General features: G+C 40.0%; 1 protein-coding gene across 2 annotated transcripts; it reads left to right on the forward strand.

The window, feature by feature from the left end:
• Window positions 1–233: 233 nt before the first annotated feature.
• On the forward strand, window positions 234–25056 carry MYCT1 (MYC target 1; the record flags this gene model as incomplete). 2 transcript variants are annotated; one of them, XM_082307295.1, is made up of 2 exons in its annotated part: window positions 234–483; window positions 22115–25056. In XM_082307295.1, the coding sequence occupies 2 exons, from the start codon at window positions 234–236 to the stop codon at window positions 22645–22647; spliced, it is 783 nt and encodes a 260-aa protein (XP_082163421.1). In that variant the 3' UTR covers window positions 22648–25056. The 2 variants fall into 2 exon arrangements, with proteins under 2 accessions (XP_082163421.1, XP_082163422.1); XM_082307296.1 differs by having other exon boundaries at window positions 379–483; window positions 22120–25056.
• Between the last annotated feature and the right edge of the window lie 1338 nt (window positions 25057–26394).

Here is a 26394-nt window from a genome sequence, read left to right on the forward strand (position 1 = left end):
ATTTCTTCCTTATGGAAAAGTCACACCGAATACAAGTGGTTTTGAATGTTTAGGGAAGGTCTTCAACATAGAAAATCATTAAAGGAAAGAGAAAGGAATTTTCATCTCTCTATCTCTGGACGTTTTAGGGTTCAAAAAGTTTTAGAGAAGGAGGAGATTTCATATTGTTCTGAGTCAATTTGCTCTGGCTGAGGAAATGACGAGAAGGAAACTATTTCCCTGTCTCGGGAGCCATGTGGTGTTCCAAGATAAGGCAAGCACTTGCTAATTCGAGTCCACAAGCAGGAAACGTGATACATCCATTTCCTTTCAGGCGAACAACACAGTTCCCTCGCAGCACAAAAGCATTGCTTCTACTGCTAAATCTCAAACGTTCAGAAACCCATTACTCCTCTGTGGACATACCATTCTACATTTGTTATTTGGATGTTATGGATAGAAACAGTACTTACTCTCCAATCACATGGCCACCAAAGTTTTGGGGTAAGAATTTTGTTTCTTCGTCTAGAATATCGTTAAAGTAGATGCTGAGATTCACTGGTGATTGCCTTAAAAAATACATCTAGATACTTTCAAGCCTCATGTTGGAAGCAAAAAGCAATGAATAGATTTTGTATTTCTTGCGGCGCAAAAGATTGTTTTCCAAATGTTTCTTTGACAAAGTTTTGTCATGGTTTTAAACTAATCAAGACAGCAGGAACTGCCAGGGCAGAATTGATTGTTTGACAAAGTTCATTACTGAAGTCAATTGAAGAGGTGTCTATTGACTTCAGTATGTTTCAGATCAGGTAGACATTCTCAACCGTTTAACGGATGTACCTACACGGCAGATATGATCTGTTTCATCTGATAAAAAAGAAATAGCAAAAATGAAACATGTTGCAACCTTTGGAATAAACTCTTACTCCTCCAGAATGAAAAATTATTTGTAATTTGTTGTGGTGCCTCATGGTCAGATTTTCCTTACTTTTTCCTCAATGTATATTTTGATTATTATCCATTAAGACGGTTTTCTTTCACCCAAACCTGGGAATAGTTCATTAACTGAAATGTATAGAGTGTGAGGTGGAAGTATATGTTACACCAAAATTCATTCAAGGTAATTAGATTCAGTGACTTGATCCTAAAGGATTCTGTGCAACAGCTGTGGAGAACCTTTCCCTCCAAAAAGCTCTATTGCTTGCTGTGTTTAACATTAGCATGTATTAGCATTTAGCATTAGAATGAATCATATGATCTGGTTTTGTCTATTATATTGTTGCTATTGAGCAATGATCCCTCCAAGAATCTGTGCACTATCTAAAACTAAAAAATAATATACATTAACACAATAGGACTTTTGTTGCATAGAAGTGCCCTGGGAAAAGAGTGGAAAATAACTATGCAAGAACATTTAAAGATTTGTTCATTTCCTTAGCATAAGAAACAAGAATATGTTGAACACCATCCACATGTTTACTTCATTGACACACATATTTTCCTACTGGGACACCACACGCAACTCACTTCATTTCTGTGTCTTGGGCTAAGGAGTAGGATAATGATACTGGACGCCTTTGAGAAATACAGATTAACTGAGGAAAAAGTACTGTCACTACTGTTTCAGTCTCTCTTGCTGTCTGGAGGTTGTCTGCTGGACTCTGAAGAATAACTCATTTTTGTAGTGTGGAACTACATGTAATTCTAAAATGGCTCTTTCAGAACAAAAATGAAAGTGCTTTCATCAACATGTACTTTAAGGATCCTGGTGTAAAAGATGCTGCCCCTTGTTACTGCAGATTTGCTTTTATTCTGAGGTAAATTATTGCTTCACTGTCATGGAAACATACACAAGAAACAGCAAAGTTATATGAAACTTTAAGGATTCATTAACCATACTGCTCAGACCGTGGGTAAAGTGTTCTCCATCTTCATGAAGAGTCAAAAAAAAGTACCTAAGCAGTGAACATTTAAATTCCACAGCATACTGCATGTGGCTGGCCCCGCTGGTGCTGCTGTTACTCTGTCGTTCCATTTAAGGTACTTTTCAAGGTGTGCCAAGCCCTGGTCCTTCAATATCAAGAGCTGCATTTGACAACACAGAGTAGGACACACATGAGCTGTCTTATAGCTGAAAGGGCCAGCATCTCCTTTCACCAGCATTGCCCACCTGGCTTGCCAGGGACTGATACTGTACCCAGCCCTGATCACCTCCCATTTGCTTATGCTCTGAGAGCAGATGAACCTCACAGCTTGGGTTTTTGTGAGGAGCTTGCATGGTCCTGGGAAGGGAAGATGCCTCTTAGGTTTTCTTATTTTTCCAATAGGTTTTAGAAGACTTAATAACATTTCCTCTTCCTTTCCTGTAGGTATATCGTATGTGGTAGACTAGGGAGGGACACTATATAATCTGTGTCAGAAGATAATGACTGACACAAGCTCACTGTGATAGAAGCGTATTTTCTGACATCCTTGGAGATACATGACCTGAGGTAAAAATAAAACTACACATAATAGCTATAAATAAAATGGAGTTCTTTATTCAATGAGAATGCAGTACCTGAAATTGTGATTTTTCAGGATATGGCTTACAGGCTGTTTCACTGTTTTTCTAAGCCGCCCACCACATAGTGCTGTGAGTATGAATACATTACCAAGATGCAGATCCTCTTCCATGCATGTGTGACTTCTCAGCAGCTCCCATGGACTTGGCCAAAGTGTAAATTTCAACATGTGTGCAAAGGTTTGCTAAGAGGGACTAACTTTGTGAAAAAAAAAGAAATGCTGTAAAAATTGTTAAAGCAACTATTCATAATGATTTTTAATCTCTTACAATTTTACAAACCATCTATTGTCTAACAGCTGGTTCCCTACTCTGGAAAATATATAGGCATCCTGTTTTCTAAAGCTGTCCAGTTTCCAATGGTAACTTCACACAATAGCATCTTAAAAGTGACTCTAAGAATTTTAAAACAATGAACAACCTAAACAGTCCTCTGCTTATTTATATGTGAGAATATATAAATCTTTTTACAACTGCTCCAGGCTAGTGGAAGTGTGCATGAATAAAGCTGTGTAGATAAAACCAAGATATATGCACCTTGATGTAAGTCACGCTGTGCAAATTGCCTAAGTAGTCTAAATCCTCTCTCTATATTCATGCAAAGACCTTAACAAATAATAATATAAAAAAAATAATTAGCACACTTTTTTGCAAGCTCAGAGTAGAGTCAGTGACAACCTGGAGAGTTGATAACATGCTTAGCTGTAGATCTTGCAGGAATTCTTTTGAATTCAATCTTCACCATCATCATTCTGCAGTATTTTTGAAATGCTAAATTATGCAGCAGAGTGAAACAGAAGAAGAAAAACAGTAGTTTTGCTGGCCTAAAATCAATTCTGCTGGAAAAAAAAATAAAAAAGGAATATTAACCTCCTCTTCTGGTTTAAATTCGTGAGTTTCATGATAGAGCTCCTGGCCCTGTCAGCAAATATTCTCTGTGTAATGTGTCACAAGCACAAAATCAGGATTCTGATTCTCACTTTGCTAGAGCTGTTCTCTACCACAAATGTTGCGCAGAGTCTTTGTAGACATACATGCCTGTTTCAGACAAGTTGTCTGAGCTGCTGCAAGGATGCAGAAGCTCATCTTTCAGGTGCCAGCTTCTATGAAGCTATGTAACCTCCGGTCACCCTACTTTGCAGTGGGAATCCATAGCATGGTACTTTGGCAGAGGCAGGAAGAGAAGCGCTTAAAGCCAGCCTCTGCTGAACTTCAGCATTGTTGGTATCACATGGGATTGTAGACAGAGAATCTGGATTATTTTTTTTTACTGGTAGTTTCAAAAGGAGGTTTGGCAATAGCTGACTGAGAAATTCAGGGTTTGGTACCCATCCATCAAGTACTAATCTAATTTTTTACTGTTTTAATATAGTCTTTATTGAGTCCATTTTGATTTGTAAGTTAACAGTGGGAGCAAAGATGTTTCCATTTTAACCAGGAGTGCATTTCTTGTAATTCCTAAAAGCATTTTCAGTCTCACACAATTAAATACAATAAATGTCTTCGAGACAATCCTATTTCTCCAGTGCACATAGTAATATACTTTCAGATCAGGAAATTTAATTTAAATGGTACATTTGATCAATATGACAGCAGCAGAGAGAAAAAGTGTAAGCAGATATTAATCAACATAAACTTAGATCCCTAGACTATCCTTCAGTCTAGTTTTACTCAAGTATCTATTCAAAAACACAACATTACAATTTAATACCTTAAAAAAATTAAGGACAATTTTTCTTTTCTTGAATCAGAATCCAGGGTGTTATTTGTCCAGTGTGTGGAAACCATGCCATATATCAGCTGGCTTCCAGCATTTTAAGATTGCAAACTGCATGGCACTAATACTTTAAGCATTATCACTTGACTTTTTAAGCTACAAATGCACTTATGGTTTTAAATATAATGTCAAATTTTGCCTTGTCTCTCACTCAAGCCACTCCTCTTCATTAAAATGTGTCTGTCTGCTTGAAACAAGTCAGACTATATGCTCCGCTGGAAAAGATGGTCATTAGGGATGAGCATATTCTAACGTCTGACACTGTGTTATGGTATCAAGTTACTGGTGTAGCAATAATGGTGGTTAAGGACTTCGCGTCATTCTCTTTAAGAACTGAAATACTCCTTGTGAAGGGCAGCACTGACATGAACAGTAACACAGCTGTCAAACACAGGAAAGTCCACTCTAGACAGCCATGGGACCTGATTTCTCTTCTGGGATCCTTCATGGGTGGTAGCCATGGCAGAGTAGAAGGAACAGCAGCAAATCCAGTCCAGCTCTTTGCAAGTGAGAAAAGAAGCATTTGGCTACCTGTGTGGTGACCAGGTTAAGCCTGTTGGCTTCGACTCTGATGACTGTGTCAGCACATTTCCAGCACACCCACTAGGTGGTCTCTCCTCATTCCCTTTACTCCTCTTCACACACTTTGTGCCCTTGAGTCTAGCTTTAGCAGCAGTAAATAAAGACTGCAGGAGCTGCCTCAGCTGTCCTGCTGGATATGTGGACACACAAAGGCTACAATTCGGAGCCAGCTGTGGAGCACTTGACAGCAGATGTGGCAGTGGTAGCTTCTACCAGGCTACTACTCCTCCTAGTCTGATGGCTGGAAAAGACCAACATAAACCAGAGTACCCCAGAGGGCCTTTATCCTGGTAGACTGGGCATCACTAATAGGGCAGAGGACTTCATTAAGCTGAAGATGCAATTCCTTTGCTGGCAGATAGGAGGAAGTGAAGGCATGACATAGAGCCACTTATAGATGTTTTACACCGCTGGAGATTTTTTCTTAGTAGAGAAAACCTTCAGGGTTGAAGTGGAACAAAGTAGGAGGAAAACACAACAAAATTACAGCCTTGGATTCAGGTGCAATATCAGCTTCAGGGATGTATCTCCTGAATTGCTATTTTTCTTCTTCTCTTCCATTCCCTGTTCTCCCTTTTCAAAAAATTTCACCCTAGCATGCATATTCTTCCTGGTATTTTAATTTGTGGCAATCAGCCAAATTAGAGCAAAGTGATTGAAGACACTGCATCAACCAGAATTTTTTCTTGCAGTTGGTCTCTTTTTGGTCACTTCTCTGTGTTTTGGAAAACCCCAGCGATTTTAAAAGTGTAATACTTGGCAGCATATCACACATCATAAGGAGCTCATAGCACAAGGAATAAATGTCTTCACAGGAGATATAATCTCTTTCTGCAGAGTCATTGACTTAGATCACTGATGCCTGCAAAGGTTTGGAAATGGGATGTGAACAAAGGAGCTTCTTTCTTTTGAAATCACTCTGCTGGAGTCAGACAACTTCAGACTTTACAGGCTTCTGTTGTTGGAAGCAGCCCCAATGGCAGAACAGAGAGAAGGAGAAGCAAAATGATTTATTCCAACCTCATGCAATCCTGCTCTAGTGTTTTAGGGAATAATTCCTTCCAGTGCTTATCCAAAGTAGTAGGACATTGTCCTCTTCAGAAAACAGAGACTGAAAATGAGGATAGAGCCTTTTATGAGCAAATATGAGTATTGCCATGACCCAAAACAGCACACTGTATTTTTAAGTAATCAGTTCTCCATTTATAGTACTACTGGGGACAATAAATGAAAATTGTATTCCAGTGATAACTGACTTTGTCAATTTTTAATTTCTTTAACCTCATTGCTTTTTTGCATTTAGTTAAAATGATATACAAACAATAGATAAAATTACCCAATCAGAATAAAAATTAAAAGCAAGTCAAATTCATCAGTACATGGTGAGTGAGAGGAAAGGAGCAGAATGGTCCCAGCAAATGTTATCAGGGGAAGGGATGATCCATATTGATTTGTTGAAGTCAAACATATCTGAAAGAATATGTCTGAGTTCTTTGGCCAGGAGTCTGTACTAATACCTCTCCCATGTCACAGACAGCCATATATATAAAATGCAGTGTTCACACTGAATCTGCATCTCCCCATCTGGCATACCTTGACTACATCTACAGCGACAACTTTCCTGCTCAGACTTCTCAGAGTGCTTTATCATGCATTACCTTAACAAGTTTGTTTGCTTAACACTTGAATTTCAGAATCTGACTTCTGGCTCATCAGGGATACTGATTCATCACTTAGGACTTGCAGCTCAGGGCTTTACCTCATGGTGTGTGATACTAAAGGACGCAAGTCATTGAGCAGACTTCTGTCCCTGTTATGATGGAGTTAAAATGAGAGCGAATTGTATGTGAACAAACCCTCCTTCCAGGTCCCCACCTATCTTTTCCAATCAAATAAATGGCTCATACTTCCAGATTTGTTATTATAGATTTTCTAGAGCCATGCTAGTTCTTGCCTAACCTTCCATCTTCTGACTAATATTTTCTCCTTTACTTATTCCAGCTGGAGCCTTTAAAAAAGCAGAAGTTGTACATCTCTAAAGCTACCTTTCCATACCTTTAAGACTTCTAATAACAAAGAGCAGCTTGTCTGTCATTCCCATTTCACCGCCAAGTGTATCTACGGATGATAGAAAAAGCTTGTTCTGAAAAGCATATAATCCCAATGCCCTCATTGATTGGTTCTAGTATACATCAACGGCATGTGAATTTGGACAACCCAACACAAAAGTAGTCTAACATATAAAATAATAAATAGGAAAGAGGGATGCATTTCCTAGTTTAGTCAGAAAGCTCTCAGAACTCACTGCAGGAAATGGCTAGAAAAACTGATGGAAAATATAGCCTTGCAGACTTTTTCCCTGTCACTTAGCCTGGAAGATATTGATCAGATGGACTAATAAGAGCATTATTCCTCTAAAAATGTGCAAAATGTTGTCTGCACTAGAAATTTCTAGTTGTGTGAATGGTGTGACTGCATAATATAAGGTATAGTGCAGAAAGAAGGAGAGTATGCTTATAGCCCTTTGTGTCAGACTGATATGGACAGACCATGTCTTTAAATTCTATAATAATAATTATAATTCTATGAAATAACGCACCTGCAAGCATACCTGGCTTAGTGACTGTGTAGCTGTGCTGAGTAAAGGCAATGGTGACATAAAGCCTCCTCCCCCTCCTCCTATGAGAAACCTGCCAACACCGCACAAAATTTTTATCAACTACAAAATGTGTTCAGACTCCCGAGGTAGGGATCCTAACATGTAGTAAAATACATTAATTCTTCCCAAATTCACTGAGAAACTAGAATTGTTTTATTTTCCTATGGCCAACTTGAACTTAGAGCAGGCTGGATCCCTCAAAAGACATTTGTGGAAATAAGCATACTGGGAGGCAGATTTTTAATTGGGTTTCTGGAAGATAAGACAGATGGTTCCTCCATGTTTCAGGTCCCTATTTGAAAAATAGAGAAAACTTCCCTGTGCCCCTTTGTAGGAATGTTGCCAAGAGACCAATGATGAGGTAAAATGTGACACAGAATCAGACAGAAAGCTGGTTCTGGTTTTCCAAATGCTTCCTGTAAACACACTGAGTTTTTTCAAGTACATTTATCTGAGGAGCAGATGTACAACACAGATATAAAATATGATACATTTAAACAACACTATGAAGGACAACAAGATCTTTATGGTAATGTTACATTCTTGAAATGTTTCCCTTCTTATTACCAGTCTTAAATCTAGTGTACCTACAAGTTGTCCCTCCTGCTCCTCAGTGAAATGTTACATGATGCCACAAATTTAATAGTGAAGCCATATTTCCAGATAACTTAGCCAAAGATTTCACTTGAATGAGTAACTTTTTTCATATTGATGAAGAATATTTGCAATGTATCTGCATGGTGAATTTGCAGAAATCAGGACTGTGAAAATCCTACACAGCTCAGCAGAGTTTTTAGGACAGGGACCAGTTTTGGTTTTGTCTGTTACAAATGTCACACACTGGGACCTCAGACAGACCCTGACAACATAGTACACAGACAAAAACAAATAATGGCAACACCAGTAAAACTCAGCTTCACCTATATAGGAACTGAGACAGACTTTTATTTTCACCTCTTGGAGAGGGCTGTAGGGTTGTGCATCCTCCCAGGCTCAGAAGCATCAGAGTAACTTTTGCTGCATGGCTTCTGGAGCAACGGAGATTTCCCCCGACTAATGGTAATCTCTTTTTTTCCCCTTCAGATGACATACTGATCCACATGAAAATCCTGTGATAGAGATGTAGAAAATGACACATAACTAAATCACTTCTCAAGCGCTCAAGTGGTCAGAAGCTGATTTAAGTATTCCGCATAATTTTGATAATGATCATGGTAGCTAGAGGACTGCTGGGGCAAGGGAGACCCACACATACCACCTTTCCTCTGCCTGAACCTGTTAAGATGTCCACAAGGAAGAGGGTTATTGTCCTATCTACCAGGTCAAGGTCACCAGATCTTCCCATTTCCAGCTCTCCTGACCACAGTGTGAGCTGGCTTGGGATGTGTCACAAGGCAGCAGCAGAGCAGCCTGGGCCACTGACTCAAACAGGACACAGCTTTCATATAAATAGTGCTAATACTGCAAGAAATGGTAACAAGGGTGTGGGTTTAACTGAAGGAAGGTAAAAGAGGGCATGTGATTGTGAGGCATTAGCAGCAGCAGCAACTGTGTTTGAACATCAGCCCTTCAGTGGCAACATGACAGCAGTGAATCTCATTCCTCTGTAACACTCGGGGTCCCTGACTCCTCCTCTGAAGTCCTCCAGAAATATTCTTATACCAAAAGAGAAATAAATCTATGTAATTAAAAAGGAAGGCATTACTCATCTTTCCCCTCTCAGCTTCAGGATATACTGTATCTCTGTTCCCCCTCAGCTGTGTTTGAGAAGGGCTGATTTGTATGCAGCGTTTCAGTTGGATTTCTTATGCACGTGGCAGTACTGCTTGCTGGAGCGGCTATGTCTCTGTGCTTCACTGTCTTCCAGTATTGCTACGGAGAGCCTGAAGCAGCCAGGCAGGAGACGTTGCGCTGCACCTTCTAATGCTACTTATGCTGGTGCCAAACTATTGTAGGAAGCCAGCACTTCCTCTGTGCTCCATCAGGGACAGGAGTCAAGGTCGTATATCAAATCACAACATACTCTGCCCACACTGATTTCTCCCAGAGACAGAACTGTGTCTTAGCCTTATGCTGTGTTTTATTTTCCAGCTAGATTTTGGAGGTACCATTTTGTATCAACTACTAGACTACTATCATTTTGTATAAACCCTACATAAAAATTTATCAGATAAATCATATACTGTCTTCTCAAGGGGCATAACAATCAAACTATTCCAAATTTAATGTGATTATGCTTATTTTGCTCTCAGTTAAGTAAAAGATTTGACAATCACATGAAAGGTTCCATTACTGAAGCAAAGGGGTTTATATCAATAGTCAGACCTTACATTTAGGAAGATAATGCCAAGATCTTATGTGCAGGCCTGTCGGAGAGGTAAAAGTAGGTATTAATGAGGTACCTATTTTTTTGCTTGCCCCTATTCTGGCAAGCCCAAAGAAAAGAGTATTACTGTAGGTGGATGAAAGCAACAAACTGTGTCAGGAAGAGACCAGTCTTATTCTTGTATGCTGTCTATTCGGAGCACGATTTCTTCCTTGTATATAAATTATTCTTTTAAAGTGAGTCTGTCATCCTCAGGCTCTGTTTTGTTGCATCCTAATTACTGCTTCTTTCCTGCTTTCCCCACCCCCCGATACAGCCATTGATTTATCAAATGCTTAACCATCTTTAGCAGGAAGAACACAGATCTGAGGTAGTAGAAGGAAGAGGCGAAGTTTCTTCAGAGTATTTAAATATTAATCAAAAACACAGCGCATACACGTTTTGCCAATTACACCTACTGTATTGACTGAGTATGTGGTGCTGCTCGTTGTCACATGAGCTGCCAGAATCATCATTCTTTATTTATCCACCAAATACAGAAATCTCATCTTTAGGAAATAAAGTATATTTCTTCTTCCAGGCACCACACCAATGAATGTCTTGGCCTGTGAATGTGTCACATAATAAAAGGAGTTTAGTGCTGTGCTTTCTCCCCAAAACAAACCCACTGTAGCTGCATGCTCAACTGCTAGAGCCTAGCAGGATTCATATTCAGATGAGTTAGTCTCAGCACATTGTGGGTGCAATGGTTCTGCCTTAGTTCTTCTTATAGAACCTGTTGAAGGAAAATGCTCTGTACTTATACACAACTTCCCATTTTACCATTGTAATTCATTTATCCAGGAATCAAAAATTTTTGTGAGCCAAATGAGTGGCTGTGAGTGGTGCCATCTCCCTTATAAAGAAGATTAATCTGAAGCATGGTGATGGAATGAGGTGTTCACAATCACAAAAGAAGAGTACAAAGTAAAATCAAGACTCAAGACTGAACCTTTTGTCTTTGTAAGGTTCTCTTCATTTCATAACCCTATTCTTTTGTCTGGGAAAAAAAAGCAAATCAGAAAAGACTATCAATAACCGTTACTACAGACAACTTCATTTTTCCTGCTTTTCAAGGTAGAAGCTTCACTTCTTATACAAACTTAATAAAAGGTACTTATTCAGATTTTGAAACCTATTGCATAGCAGTTGACTTTGCACCAAGCAATCCTAAATTATTCTCCTAACATAATTTATTCCCCTTCTACTTGAGAAGACGGAAAAGGTACTTATGTGAGTTTGATTTTCATATATTGAAAATGGGACAATAGTAACTTAAGATTTTTCTGTTAAATAACCTCAACCAAAACTCCATCAACAATACAAATATATACAGCACTGTTATGAAATAATGTCTAGGAAATTTTCAGCAAAACAATTGAGGGGGAGAAAAAATAGTCAGTTCAGTGCAATGCAAAAATTTCTTTGGCCTCTGACACATGCTTGCTGAAGCAAACAGCCAGGGCAGTTTCTGCTTTTCAGCAGAGGCCTCTACCTTGATTCTCTGGCATCTTATTTGCTGAGGAAAATTAATTCTCTGTTTCAGACATTTGAATTCACAGTCTTAACACACACTTATGGAATATTTGACCATTTAACTGACACCTGTCAATTTTAAACCCTTTGCGTTAAAAAAAATATGTTATATTGATGCCACCTCTCAGTTATGCAGGGTAATGGAAGGATGAGCCAACCAAGCAGACACATGGCTTCTGTGGAAAGTGCATAGGTTACACAGGCAGAGTGTAAATGAAGAAGGAGAACATTGATGGCTCTGTTGACTGAGAAGTGCAGGAGTCTCTAAGCAAGTAGGACCTGGACCAGCCTGGTGCAAACAGCCTCCCAGACACCGCTGGCTCATGTGGGAAAAACACCAGCGTCCCACTTCACACTGTCTCCAGCCTGAATCATCTGTCCTGGGTCATCAAGAGTTGACTAATACTCCAGATCAGTAATCATCTCACTCAGAAATTATACCAGCATTTATCAGCTTGTGGTTGCACAGATTTTTGTGAGTATTACTTAATTAGGTCTCCTAGCCCACACTGAAATAGATATTCATAGACGTTTGGTACAAGACAAATCTCTGAAACTGATTGATGGTCACACAGGAGTACCGGAAGAAAGAAAGCTCAAATTTCTGAACTGCAGATAATTAATTGAAGAGTACAGTACTACCACATATGAACATACTTCTGTATTCTCAAAATGTTCACTATTATATTGGTTCTGCAAGGAAGATAAATGTAGCAGAAGATTTTTTTTGCATTACTGGATGTAGCTAAGGTATTACTGCAGTGAAAAAAGTAGGAAAATCTGATTTAAACACAGATTCCGCTTCCTGCTCCTTGAATACTTGTTTATTGGATAGTTTAGATCAGTGTTCAGCGAAGTTCACAAACAGCTCCTCTTCCTCCTATACTTCAACTTTGTACAACTTTCTTAATTTTCACCTGAAGAAAGCCCCAATTTTAGCAGACTCAAAAAAAAAAAAAAAAAAAAAAAAAAAGAGATTATAAATATAACACTAAACACTGTTTTCATTGATGGCTATTTTTGAACAAGCAGTACACAAGTTAGACCTGTCAGCAGAATACTCTGTGGCAGTATTTCAAAGGCAGTATATTTCTAAGTGAGAAGAGACTGTCTCTGAGAAACTTTACAGTTTTGGACCCCAGTAGATTTCCTTCAGCTTCTACCAAGACACTATGTTGTACGTATCTGTTTCATTCATTTTGTCTATGTTAGTACATGATGTACATTTAAAATGGAGAGTAAGAGGGATGGAACTGGGAAGGGGAGATATTGCTTCTCTCCTAGGAAGCAGCTGAGCAGGTTGCAGGGGGAGAGGGAGAGAGACTGCACAGCTAAGAGCAAGGAGCAGAAACAAGGTCCTGCCTCTCAGGTGACAGAAAGAAACATTTGAGACCCAGAGGAAAATGTGCAGAGGTTGCAGCACTTCTGAAAAGCACTGCATTGAGAACCACTGTTTATAGGATGTACTGGGCAGGCTGAAATGCGGTCTTTATTTCTAGTATACCTACTATCTCAAGGTACTTGGACTGTGCCTTGTCACTCTGAGTTTTCTCTCTTTTAAAATATTCTACTTTATATTCTGATAAAACTTGGACTTTCAGCATAAATACTTTTTGGCCTTTTGTGGGTTCTCACAGTAAGGACAAGCTCCACCTGAAGCTGTGTCTGGGTCAGGCAGGCTCTTCTCAGACCACAGACAACAGAATTGCTGTGGTGGGAGCGAGGATGATTTCAATGTATTCCTACAGTCTTCCCAGTAACCTGAAAACCTTGTGCTTTGTTCTAACCCTGGATGTCTTCTGTTCTCTTAAATATAGCATACGTACTTTGGTATTTCCTCCTTAATTTTAAGAATTTTAGGAAATCCTACTTAATTTTAAGTTTTCACTCCAGTCACTCTTGCTCTGTTCATATAGGAAATAATTTTATTCTCAGGCTCTATAAAATAATCTCGTCAATTAAGTAATAACTATAATGCCATATTGCACTGTGGCAAATTGTGATTCACTGTTTGATTTAGGTTCATGCAGAGGCCATATAGCTTAGGCCTATGCTCTGGTTTTGTGAGGTTGGTAAGAATGCCTTGCCAGGGATTGTTTGCTGCACATGCAGAAAAGATCAAAATTGTATTACTGTCTTTGTAATGCATTAGGAATCATAATGAAACCACGCAGTAACAAAGTTTCTATCTCTGTCTGCATAAAGGAATCTTTGCTTTGTTTTATATAGTTATGCCAAAGGCATTAAATTAAATATGCTGACATCTCTATCGTAGATGTTTCCTTCTGATTATTACAATTACTCTTTATTTATCATTCCAGTAAAAATCAACTGCCAGTAATATCAAGAGAACATCATTATCTCTGAGTTGGTTTGTGGGATATTGAGATGGCCTATTCCACTCTTCTGGCTTTTTATCACAATGAATTATGGTATTAGTAAACAAGGCAAATGTACTCTGGTGCATGGAGATCATTCTGGACATTACTGTGGATGGCAAGAAATATGAATTTAAGAACAGACAGCCTCATGCTTCTCCATCAGCACAGATGTTTGCACAAAGCCACAAAACTGTACAAGCTTTACTTCACTAAGCTTCTGAATACTTTTGCTGTGCCTCAGTCTATCTTACCTTCAAAGCCTCTGCAAAATGCTAGTCCTAAGTGTTTATGGCAATGTAATTCAGAGTTTTTCTGAGTTTTGAGGTACTACTAACGTCTCTGTAATCTTCCCTTGGAATGTGTCTTGTTAGCTTTTTCTGACACCCTGTTTTATTAGAATTAAGGTGTTTTATGTATTGTTTAGATTTTCAGCATAAATTTCCAGCAGAGGGCAATCTTGTTCCTAGGTAGGTTGCACGTTCGTGAAGTTAACCCTCTAATAAACAACGGTCCCTCTGTATTTCAAGCAGAGAATTAATCCAAGGGCACAGACTGCATTTTTTTTTATTCCTTGTCATTTACTTAGTAATTTTTCAGGCACTTCTGGAGCCTATTTGCTTACTTGATGGAAGAAAGTCTTAGAAACTGCACAAAATAACGTCAGTATGGACCTTGAGCTGTCGTCTGTTCGACCTTATTTTTTTCAAGATAGGATTAACTATTTTACAACAACTCTTGACTAATATTTGTTTTTAAAATCTTTAACAGGGGTAGATGCACCACCTGCCTGGACTATCTATTCTAGTTCTTACCTGTCCTCACAGATAGAAACATATTTTTAAATTTCCTTTGCTCTATTTTAAACCCAGTACTTTTTATTTTATCTGCAGTGGACATAAAAACAACTGTTGAGTTATTAGGCGAAGTGGGAGAACTACTCTCTGTTGCTGCAGAAAAGAATCTCGCACTAACACAGGCCAAATAAAACATCCCTCTAGCAAGCTGTGTCTGAATGCAGAGCACTGACATTTCTGACAGCCTATCTATCTTACTTATTTTGTTTATTAGTTTTCATGTCCTGCACAGTCTGCTTCTCTTTCACCTTTTTTTTCCACAGATTCTGTTTTCCAGATGCCACCATCCTCCTCTGTTTGTTTTCTGGACGTCACAACTACCTGGACCACCTTGTGCTATAACCTTACTCTTTCCATAAGTCATGTGTGACCTTTCTTAAACTTTTGCTATGACTAAGATCACAGCTGGTTGATATCACACAGCAACTGATTCGCCCACCCAACTGAATCATGGACTGCCTACAAATGATTAATGAGAGGCTGTTTTGCTAACAAAATTAGTGACAAAAATCAGGAAGATAGTAATGTCAACCCTTGTCAGATACAGAGGAATTGCTTTTTTGAACTCAGCATGACAACAGCAGCACAGGATTTGGCTACTGATGCCACCCCCAGCTTTAAACTAAGTTTTCTTGGAGTTGGTAGAACTAGCATAAAATTTCAAGTAGTTTAAATGACTTCAGAGCTTCTGTGAGGGAAAAAAGTGCTGGCTCTCTGGGCCCAGAGTATTCTTTCTTTCCAAACTTGCTGCCTCGTATGCGTGAGGAAGAGTAGCTGCAGCCTGTCCGGCTTAGAGATGTACATTTGCTACAGCTGTCAGAAGATGCTATGAGTTTGTTGAAACTTTGATGGACCCTGGCTGCTCCTGTCCGGTTTTGCACAAATGAAGCTGTGTAATGAATATCCGCTGATGACCTACCTGAACATGACTTGAAACCTGAGATGCTGAGACTCCTGTAAAACAGTATCTGAACCATTCTTACTAGTCAGGTTACTGGATTTGTCATTTGCAAATGCAATTCATGTTTTAGTACACTAGCTGGTGCTCTACACTAAGCTGTACAATGTTCAGGTATGAATTCCCATACTGGTTTGTATGGTTTTTATACCAGCTTTTGTCACTGAACTTTCATTTCAGGAAAAAACATAGGGTGAGACAGAGGCTGAGCTGGATTTCTCCATGTCTGAGATCAAACCCTCTACCAGTTGTCAAGGCTTTTCATCTTTGGGACAAGGCAATGTGTGTGTGTGCAAGCATGTGTGCATGTAGGGGGAGGAATGCTTACCTACTTGGACAAGTTTTGAGTCACTGGCATATGACATGGCATAAAGGAAAGAGAGCTCACAAAAATGTGAGAAGGAAAGAATTAAAATCGAAATAAATTTACAATTCTAAAATTTGCATGGAAATTACAAAAATAGCTCTTTTCCACTATACAACATGGTGGTATGTTCTGATACTTCTCATTGCTCATACAGCTGAAATCAATGAATTTGTACTTTCTGCATACAAGCTTGCTGGAGCCCACATGGAATAAAGTTTGCATGTCAGGTGCGCAATGCTTCGTGCTAGTTTTGGGCAGGTGGAAGAAAAGAAAAATAGCAAAATTACTCTCAGTTGCTGAAGTAAATGAACAGAATCTTGCTCTAATGTAATATGAGTAAAACATCCCTATAACAAGCTGAGTTTGAATGCTGAACAATGCCATTCTTGCCTGACAATCTACCTTACTGCTTCTAATAACTTCAAGCTACTTAATTATTTCTCTTTTAATAAAGCAATAACAAAAAATTAACAGCTCCAAAACATAAAGAAGATTGTAATATTTGAAAGTCACCCACTAGAAATCAAATCAAATGTGTAGGTATCATCTCACCCTGTGGGTGTTTTCTGCCTCCTTGTGCTTAGGAATAGCATGAGCAGAACAGATGCTTGGAAAGGTAACTGGGCTCTTTATTAGCTTTATTAGCTATTATTGGCAAAGATGCAGTTCAAATTCAAGTCATATGTGCACAGCCTGACTAGAAGATGCTTCTCCATTTCTCTTTCCATTGTATTCAGTACTTTGTCTCCTCTTCCCCGACCCTGTCCCAGTTCTTGCTCTGAGATGCTCTCATTGAAGCTGTTACATGATTTTGAAAGGTATTACTATCCCTTCATATACTTGGCCAGCTGAGAAGTTTACAAATGTATATATTTGTGAGCATGGGGCAAGGAAGATTTTGTGCCCACCTTAACTTTACACCTTGGGGAATTTATCATAAGGCTACAGGAAAGATGCAAGTCCCAAGGATTTCCTGAGTTCAAGGAGCAAAATGCTGTTCCAGCCCATCACAACCAGAGCTGGGGGCAAGAGGGAGATTCCTTTGGAAAACTCTTACATTCTAGTGGAACAAAATCCAGAGTGAAATTCAAATGAATCCTCAATGCAAACATGTTTTTAATTCAAAGGGATGTCTGATGCGGTCCATGCACATGAAAGCAAAATGAAAGCCTCGCAGAAGTAAGAGATTGACTTGAGTATGTCTGCAAGGATCCTGCTAAGCTCCATGATAGAGGCAGGATCCTCCATCACAAAAGGCAAATCTATTTTATGAAGAGTTTGGTTGATCCAAGGACTGACAAGTCTAGGTAGGGACAGTGTTGCTAATTTTTTGTGAAGTATACCCCAAGGTGATGAAGGAGAGAACGTAGTCCACTTCTCAGAAGACTTACAGATTGGTATGAGCCCCCTTTGGCTGGCCTTGCTACTGCTGTCCAGGTTGGATAGGAAGAAGTTTTTTCAGGGCTGTAACTAGGAAAAGCACCTTATCAGCCAGTCTATCATCTTTACTAATAACATGTCCAAATTTCTCTGGTGTGGATTCTATAGAGTGTTAAGGACTTGCTAAAGGCTACCAACTTGATATCATATATACTAACACTTCATATATACAGTTCATGGAAAGTTATAAAAGTCTTAAAGCTGCAATAACGAAGAAAAAGCTTTGCATAGCAAAGGCAATAATCCCCTGTACAAACCTGTAGCACTGCATTTGCTTAACACTGCCTATGCCTGCAGAAATCAGAGAGGAGGGAACAGAGAGACTTCAGAAGGATTTGCCTGATCTGGATAGATGTTGGGCTGACAGACACGTGCTGGCTTGGTATTCAGATCTGGGGGTAACATCCAGAAGTCATGGGTGTTGCTGTGGGTTCTGAACCTCCAACCTTTTTGGCATGGACACATTGGAAGTACCATAGATAAGAAAGGTAACGTAGCTAAGGTATTCAGTTGCTTTATTTCCTTATATCCTTTTATTTCTGGCTTTGTACCTCGAAGTCTGTCCTGCATTGTTGAAAAAAACCTTTGTCCTTCACCTCAACTGGTATTAGTGGTGAGAGTGGAGAAAATTGACTGAAATGGGGTACCAAATCTTTTCAGTTGTGGCATAATCAAATAAAGCAGGCAGTGTGAGCAGCCTGAGAAACATACAGATCAAAGCATATTTAGGGGACCGGCACCTGGAGAGTTATTCTTATTGTCAGCATCCCTACTTTATCCCCCAATTTTTTTTTCCTTAAAAGCAGAAGACAGAATGACAGGCACAGCTCTCAGGCAACCATAAGATATTATAATGGCTCCTTGGAGGACACTTCGTGTCAGTATTGCTCTGACTCTCCTGAAAGGCTAGTTTTGCTCTGGTACTGCCCAGATTAAGGAACGGAAAAACAACTCTGTGAAAGCCAGCTGTTCCCCTCAAAATCCCAGGTGCAGCAAGTCCCATTCTGCCTTTGATCTGTTTCTCTGTTTGGTAGTATTTTCTCCAATGTACCTCAGGGCTGCGATCGCTGGGCGTTCTAAAGAGGAAATCAATGGGCATAGATTTACAATTCTTCAGTGTAAGTTTTTAGAACTGAATTACATTTCAGTGAAATTCATCCTCTATAGGGAGTCAACAAAAAGCAAGTTCAGCCTATTAGTGTGACCCACAGTTCCCACTGAAGTCAGGGAGAGTCTGGGAATAGAAAGAATAAAGTGTCTGTAAGCAATGGGTCTAGTGATATTTCTATACTAAGAACCAGAAGGATTAAATGTAGGTCCAAATTGAAATGAGAGCATTTGGGGTACTAGATGGCAACTGCAATAATCAGTGTAAACCCAGCTGAGTTTCCCCAGGGAATAATTTGACCCTCTACTTTTACATTTATATATAGAGGCAGAAAAATAAAAGAATCAAATAAGTTAAAGAAAATGAAGACATTATCCAAAGGGATAATTGTTTGTGCTGTACCTCCAGCACAGGGGAACAGCACGTGGGAAGGACTGAAGAGCTGCACTCAATACTTTTGTCAATTCCCTCATCTGCTTTTAACAGTGTGAAATGCTGATTTGATTGTGCAGGTCGTGAAAATTATGGCTAGAAGGATGCAGGGACAAATCCTCACCATGGTGCATGGCAACCCCAGAGCCAGGTACACTTGTGTGACTTGCTGTGCTTCTGCTTACACTCGAGCCCTGCAGAGATCCCCTTCTCCTCCTCCCTGCTGGAGCTGAAAGCCCAAACAGGAGCAGGGATATCAGGTGGCAGCACAGAGCCCTGTGTCTGGGGGATCCCTTGGCAGTCTCAAAATATAATAACAGAACTAGCATTCCAGCCGAGGTGCAAGAGAAATCAGCCTAAGAAAGGATTAGCTCTTGCTCCAGTTTCCCATAGCCATGCAGGGACAGCAGTAGGGGTACTCAGACGGCAGCTCTAGTGCTTGGGAAGTGCTGTCTTTAGGGCACTGCCTGGGATTTACTCAACTGGACGTGGCCAAGTCCAGGCTCTCCCTTCCCACCTTTGGGAGTGTGAGTAGGAACTTGCAGTAACAGAATGTATTAAATCCATTAAAATGGCATAATAGGCTGTTCCTGACCAAAAGGGGCACAATAAGGCCTGCTGTGTCTCTGAAGATGTTTTACAAAGGGCAGAATCATGACGAGTTGGTCAGAAGGCTGCTTATGGTGACAGAGCTCTGATCTGCAGCCAGGACTTGCAGCACAGGATGATGCCTGTGGGTTCTTGCAAAAAGCAGACCAGACAATCACCTTTTGACTTTAGTGTGCCCAGTCAAGAGTTTTAGTTGTAAAAATGAGAGCTTAAAGAAAAATTATATTTTAGGGTCAAGTCTAGTCTGCCTCTGAACAAAAGGACAACAAAGCATTCCCAAAAGGGAGCAGTGCTCTGCAACAATATCCCATGCTTTATCCTCTCCAGCCTTTGCTTTATTTTCCCATTTGAAAAGGATAATGGTTAGAAGCCTATCTGAAAGCCAAGGTTACAAGCAAGCAACAGCAGGATTGTATAGCCTTCCAAAATATCGGCGGCTTAATTAAAGCTTAAATTTTCTCGGCCTCATGGCGCTTCAAGTCTATCCTGAAAAATGTAAGGTGAATAAACTTGGGTAGGAGATTCATGGTGATGTCAGTAATTCATGATAATGTTGGTCCTGTCTAGAACCACACCTGCAAAGGCTTGTAGGGTGAATATACTGCCCGTCTGACAGGGTTTGATGGGCAGCAGCAAGGGCTGGGTTCAAACTTAATGCTGCTTGGAGCCCCCACCCAGAAACCTGCAAAAATTTTACGCTAAACTTTCTGGTGCTCAAGGAGCTAATTTTCCCCAACTACAAGTATGAATCACATAGCTAATAATTTTTCACTGAATGGAGAAAAATAAGAAGGTAGATAAGGAAGGTAATAATAACTAATTCTTAAAGTACAATTATACCAACAATCATTTACATCTCCCCTGCTGGAAGGAAAGCAAATGTTTGCTTTCCCCCTCCTGCAGTGACCTGCCCTAAGTTTAAGCCTTGCTAGACGGCGAGGCCTGACTTCAGCAAAGGTATCTGTTGGTGCATACTGGGGTGCCTCTGCCTGCAAGCCAGTCCCACTGGCCGTGCCTGGCACCTTTCCTCTCCCTCCGCTGTGTGCCTGTTGCTCTCCATAGCTGTCCCTCGGGTCACTCGCTCTCTTTGCCTCTCCAGCACCTGCTTTGGCTAATTCCCACAGCTCGGACTTGGTGTCATTATTTTGGGTTCTGGAAATGACTGTTTGTACAGCACCATAAATTCAGGGGAAACATTTTAACAGCTGTTACCTTGCAAGAAAATTTTGAACCTAGTCTCATCTTGCCCTTTTTAGGCTCTAAAGTCTGCATCCCAGCCCTCGAGTTACTACCTTCTGTTACGATGATCGGCCAGGCACAGCGTTAGCTGGCCTGCGCTTCTGTATGCTATAGAAGTTACTCACCTTTCTCTATCTATCTAATGAATACAATTTCCTTTTTAACAGAAATGCTTCACAAAAATGGTAACACAGCACAGACAGAACAAGCATGTTTCAAGCTGTCCCATGGCTCTTTTTCACTTCTTCCCTCTTTGCTCCACCAGCAGTGAACATAGTGTTCCTTCTTGTTTGAGATCCAACCTCTTCTTGAATTTTGAGGGGATCTGTAAAGGTTTTGCATTCATTTCAGGCCTTATCCAGGATTATAAATGTATCTCTGGACTTTTTAGAACAGCAATAAAGCTGGTGCTCAGTTGCAAAATTGAAGTTTTCTGAAGTAACTGTCCTATTATTAGAAATATACAAGGAAAACATCTTATTCCTCCACACTGTGAAACCATGTGGGGGAGAAAACACTCCTAGCCATGCTCTTTTTTGTTTTCAGATCTCTCAATTCTTGAAAGCATTTATAAAAGAGCTAGAAATTTGTTTTTCTTAATGGCAGATTAATGCATCTTTAAATTGGACATTGGGGATGGGAAATATTCAAGGGACTTAGTATTACTAATGCTTATCTCTGACCATAATCATTTAGGATATAGTAATTTACATTAATTACTATGAGGATTTAAAGCATCTGTTACTCAGCAGTAAAAGGCGGGGATGCGTTCTCATGTTGTAATAAATACAATGCTTACTCCATTAAGAACATGGCAGAAGCTACATCACTGTTGTAACAGGTGAGTTTGCAAACATGTACACATAGAACATAAACGTCTATAAACAGAACAAGTCTGCATAAATCCACACCTCATATTGCCCACAGAAGCAAATGCTTGGCCGTTTTATAACACACCTTGGAGCTGGTGGGTGGCTGATTCTGGGAGAGACTAAAGACTTTTCCCTTACATTGGTACAGAAACTGCTATTAAATATAAGGTACTTTCTGGATGTTGTTGAATTTTGCAAATTAAAGAAAAAAACACCATACAATGAGAGCAATCCAAACTGCTGCATTTGTGTTGTAAAGTTCATGTATTACACAAAAAGATCTTAGGGTTTGTTCATCTTTTAAGGAGGCTGCCATCTTCAATTCATTTTCTGGCAGGAAAATCCTTCAGAATTAATGAAATAACTTTGCTGTGTATTTTGGCTGTATTTCAGAGCAGATAACAATAGCCTTCACAGTGTCCATGGTGGTTGGACTGGTGATTGGAGGGATCATCTGGGCATTATTCACTTGCTTGTCCCGTCGCAGAGCTAGCGCCCACATTTCCCAAGGGAGCTCCTCAGCCTTCAGCCGTCGGTCAAGACCCTCCTCCCATGGCCACACTACCGGCAGGACTGGATTTTACCGCAACAGCAGCTGCGAACGTCGGAGCAACCTCAGCTTGGCCAGCCTCACCTTCCAGCGGCAAGCTTCCTTGGAGCAAGCCAACTCTTTCCCCAGGAAGTCAAGCTTCCGCGCGTCCACCTTCCACCCTTTCCTGCAGTGTCCTCCCCTCCCCGTGGAGACGAACAGTCAGCTGATCACCCTCACTCCCACAAATACCACCACAACCCTTGTGGGAAGCACCACCAACAGCTTAAGCCGACCTGAATTCCACTGGTCTAACAACAGCCTCCGCATCTGCCACTCCACACAAACCCCCCCTCCCGCCTATGAAACCATCATAAAAGCTTTCCCAGACTCCTGAGCTAGGTCCTTCCTGCAAACACGCACGTGCATTTTAGGAGGAACCTCAATCATCTCAACAATTTTCTGTGCGTGATGAAGATCTCCAAGAAGTCTCCGGCTGTCGTTGCAGAGGGGACATACATTGCCAAGAGGCGGGTAGTGGCGATTTCTTAGGGCACAATATCCCACTGTCCAAGGGATCACTTTGCACTGCTGGCTCTAATTTACTGCTCTGCCATATGCTTGCATATTTATAGTGTTGTATCTTTAATTGTAACCATTGTATCTTTAGAGGAAAGAAAACGCTGCCACATAAAAGCCAGACCATTTCTTGAAGAAGCAGATCATGTTAAGGATTACTGATATACACATTTTGCAAATTTCACTATTCTGTTTTTAGTTCTGGTTTTACGTGTTTTCCCAGGGATGTTATATTTTCAGAGAACACCTCCCATTACCCATCTTCCTGCTATAACCACAGAACAGCTTCTCTCTGAGGAACCTAAGTCGCAGACCTTGTAGAGGATTTAACATCACAGTCCTGGCTGTGGTCATAGGCATCCTGTTCTGCTGATTGTAGAGGATCTTAAAAGACTCCATGTTAAGGCTGCTTGTATAAAATTCCCCACAGTGTGGGAAAAATGTTGAAGTATACGAAACTTCATGCAGAGAGAAGTTTCGAATAACGTACTAAATGCATGGTAACAGTTATAAAGAATTTTCTGTCTGCAGCCAGCAGAACACGTAGTCACATTTCAATACCCAGCAAATCTGTATGGGAGCAGAACTCCTCATGTTTCATTTTTCTAGTTCTGGTTATCAAGATAAGCAGCATGAATGACAACTATTTTTTTAATTAAGTTTCCTGTTTTGCTATGGGATTACTCACTTCCTTATTTCAAATTGTTTTTCTCAAATTGTACCAACGTTTAATTCTTCCTGGCAAATTATTCACTGAAATCTTGTCCTTTACTAAAGCAAGATTTTAGACATCTATGGCTGAATACTGAGATTGCACAATTAGTTGGAATATGAAGATAAAGACAGAATATTTAGTTGAGGTTAACATGTCTTCTCGACTCTTATACATGTATCATGTCAAGCTAACCCCTGGCTTAGCAGAGACTAATTGCACTGATGTGAGAGAAGTCCAGGATCTGGAAACAGCACAGAAAAATGGGGCCTGATTTAAGTCTTATCGTATCAGTCTCCTGTTAAATATTTCATATTCAAATAAAGGGTAAAGAATTTCCACAAGTAGAGGAGCAGTCCTACTCCTCCCTTACAAATAAGGCTGTTGCTCCTAAAAGGGCTAGGCAACTACCAGCCCCTGATCCTAAGGGGTCTGGTCCTGTGCTTCTGTAGAGAGAACAAGTCCTCATCTGTCTTCTGGGAGGGAGGAAGATTCAGCAGCTTTTGAGAACGGGCAAAACGCTTAACATCTTACTTTTCAGGCTTTTGGAGACTGGCAGCATGCATCCCTTTGCGGAGCTCAGCATCCCTCAGGAAGCACTGGCATTGATCTCTGAACTGCAGTCTTCCAGCCCAGTACCACCCCATTTGCAAATACTGCTACAAACATTGAGCTTACAAGCGTTACTTACTGTAAACCACAAGTATTCCTTATTGTAAAGGCAAATTATTTTGCATGTATTTACTGACTGGCTTTCATTGTTTTATTTTTAGTGTGCAACATTTTCCCTTCTGGAGAGATATATATCATTGCTAGAAGAGCAACCATTTACAGAGTTTACAGAGCATTTCACTGCAGACATTATAGGTTCTAGTACACCGGGGACTTGCTGATAAGACTGCAAAACCTCATTTGGCTGGTTGCAGGCTACGGACTTAAAACAATAGTCCTCTGGAGAAAGAAAGTTGTGTTGATTCATTCATTAATAATATTTTTTTCACTTAGAGTCTTACTGAGTCTGGTGAACTTCATTGCATGCACAAGTGCGTTCACAGTGTCCTAGCTCTAGAATAGGTGATGCCACCTATTCTAACGTGCCTACGAAAAGCAGAATTCAAGCCTGCTTGCTTTGGTTACTGAGTTTGGCGGACTGTTTGAAGAGACAACTTGGCCTACAGCGTGTACCCAGCTGGCCAAAACTGCTTGTTTCTTGAGAGTGAAATTGTTTTAGATGAGTAAATTTTTACTCCTGGATTGTAAATGCACATTACATTACAGTAGAACTTTCCACAGCATATTATTACTTGTATTACACTATATTTAGTAAACAATGTAGAAAGGGAAGCTTAAATGTACTGTATTTTTTTCCTCCTGAAATCTGTACTGGATATCAAAACATTTTTTTATGTCCCCTGGATTAGGGAGATTAAAAACACAGATTGTTTGGTGCATAACCAGTATGGCTGTCAGATACCTAACTACTAGTTTAAACAATGTCTGAAATGAATGTTTTGCAAGCACTCTGGAAGCTTCAGAATGTGAAATAAAGTTAGATGTTATAATCTCAGGCTCATGTTTTTCCTTAAAGATGAATGTGTTGACTTGCATAAAAGATCCTTTAAAGTGAAGGGTATCATCTTTAATTATGCAAGCTGATGTAGTTGGAAGTGTGAATGAGGACTTGGTCCTTCCTCTGCTTCTGTGAAGAGACACCCCAAAGCTGAAGATGTTATATGAAGTCAGAGATGGAATTTGCCTTATGAAAACACCTTCCAAGGATTACAAGTGAGAATGTCTCTCACGAATAACAGTGCTTACAGATTTTAAATCCACTGGTTTCCAAGTACTTAGACTTCAATCCACAAAGTGTTTGAGCAAATGCTTGCTCTAAGTAGATGGGCAATCACTATAAGGTTCATGCTTAAATGAACTCATGCACATTTTATTGCATTGGGACCAAAGTACATTGCACAGGATCAACCCCCAAATTGAACTGCGGGATTCAGGAATCATCAGGTGTTTGATATGCAAAAGATTATACTTGCTCACTGTAGTGGTCTCTTCTAGCCTTTTACTTCAATTTAAAATACTGGAAAGAAGAGCTGAATTAAAAAACCTTATTACTGCAGATTTCAAGATTGCAAAGCATTCTCAAGCAATGAATTAAGCTTCGCAATAATTTTGCATGTAATGCATTTTCACAGTGAGAGGCAGTGATTAAAAGGGTGCTCCCAGAATCAGACAGGGAGTGGTAGGCAGAGCTTTGATCAACCTCCAGATATCCTGACAACAAGTCCTGAAGTGAGCAGAGCTACTACTCCTCTTCATAAAGAGAAACACTATTCTATTATTGTCCATGTGCACAAAACCAATTGCTCCAGTTCTGGTTTCATATAGAAGACAAAACTTGACAGCTCTCTGTCTGACAGTAGTTATGTTCCAGCATATTTACAAAAGTAGCTCATGCTATATTCCTTGACCTTTCCCTACCGAAGAACTGCGTATCACCTCTTCGGACAGCTACTGATTATCATACTGTAACACACCGAACATGCACCATCTTTGCCAAATCAAATTTTTAAAGTTCACTTGCAATTTACCATGAAGTTTTTGAGTCATCTCAACATCCATTCTTAAGTATAAACTGAAAACCACATTTACTGGAAATATTCTCTCAGAGGTGAAATGACACATGCCAGATCCCTGATCTATAGGCACTTGATAAAATTAGGTGATGTCTATGATGCAGTACAGCTTCTGGAAAAAAAAAAAGAAAGAAAACACTAATTGGAAATTTACCTCCGCCAAGTCCAGAGCAGATTAAGGAAAACAGCATTGATATAACTTCACAAA

This window comes from Platalea leucorodia (assembly GCF_965183815.1).
Source record: "Platalea leucorodia genome assembly, chromosome: 3".
In the NCBI taxonomy this organism is placed as follows: domain Eukaryota; kingdom Metazoa; phylum Chordata; class Aves; order Pelecaniformes; family Threskiornithidae; genus Platalea; species Platalea leucorodia.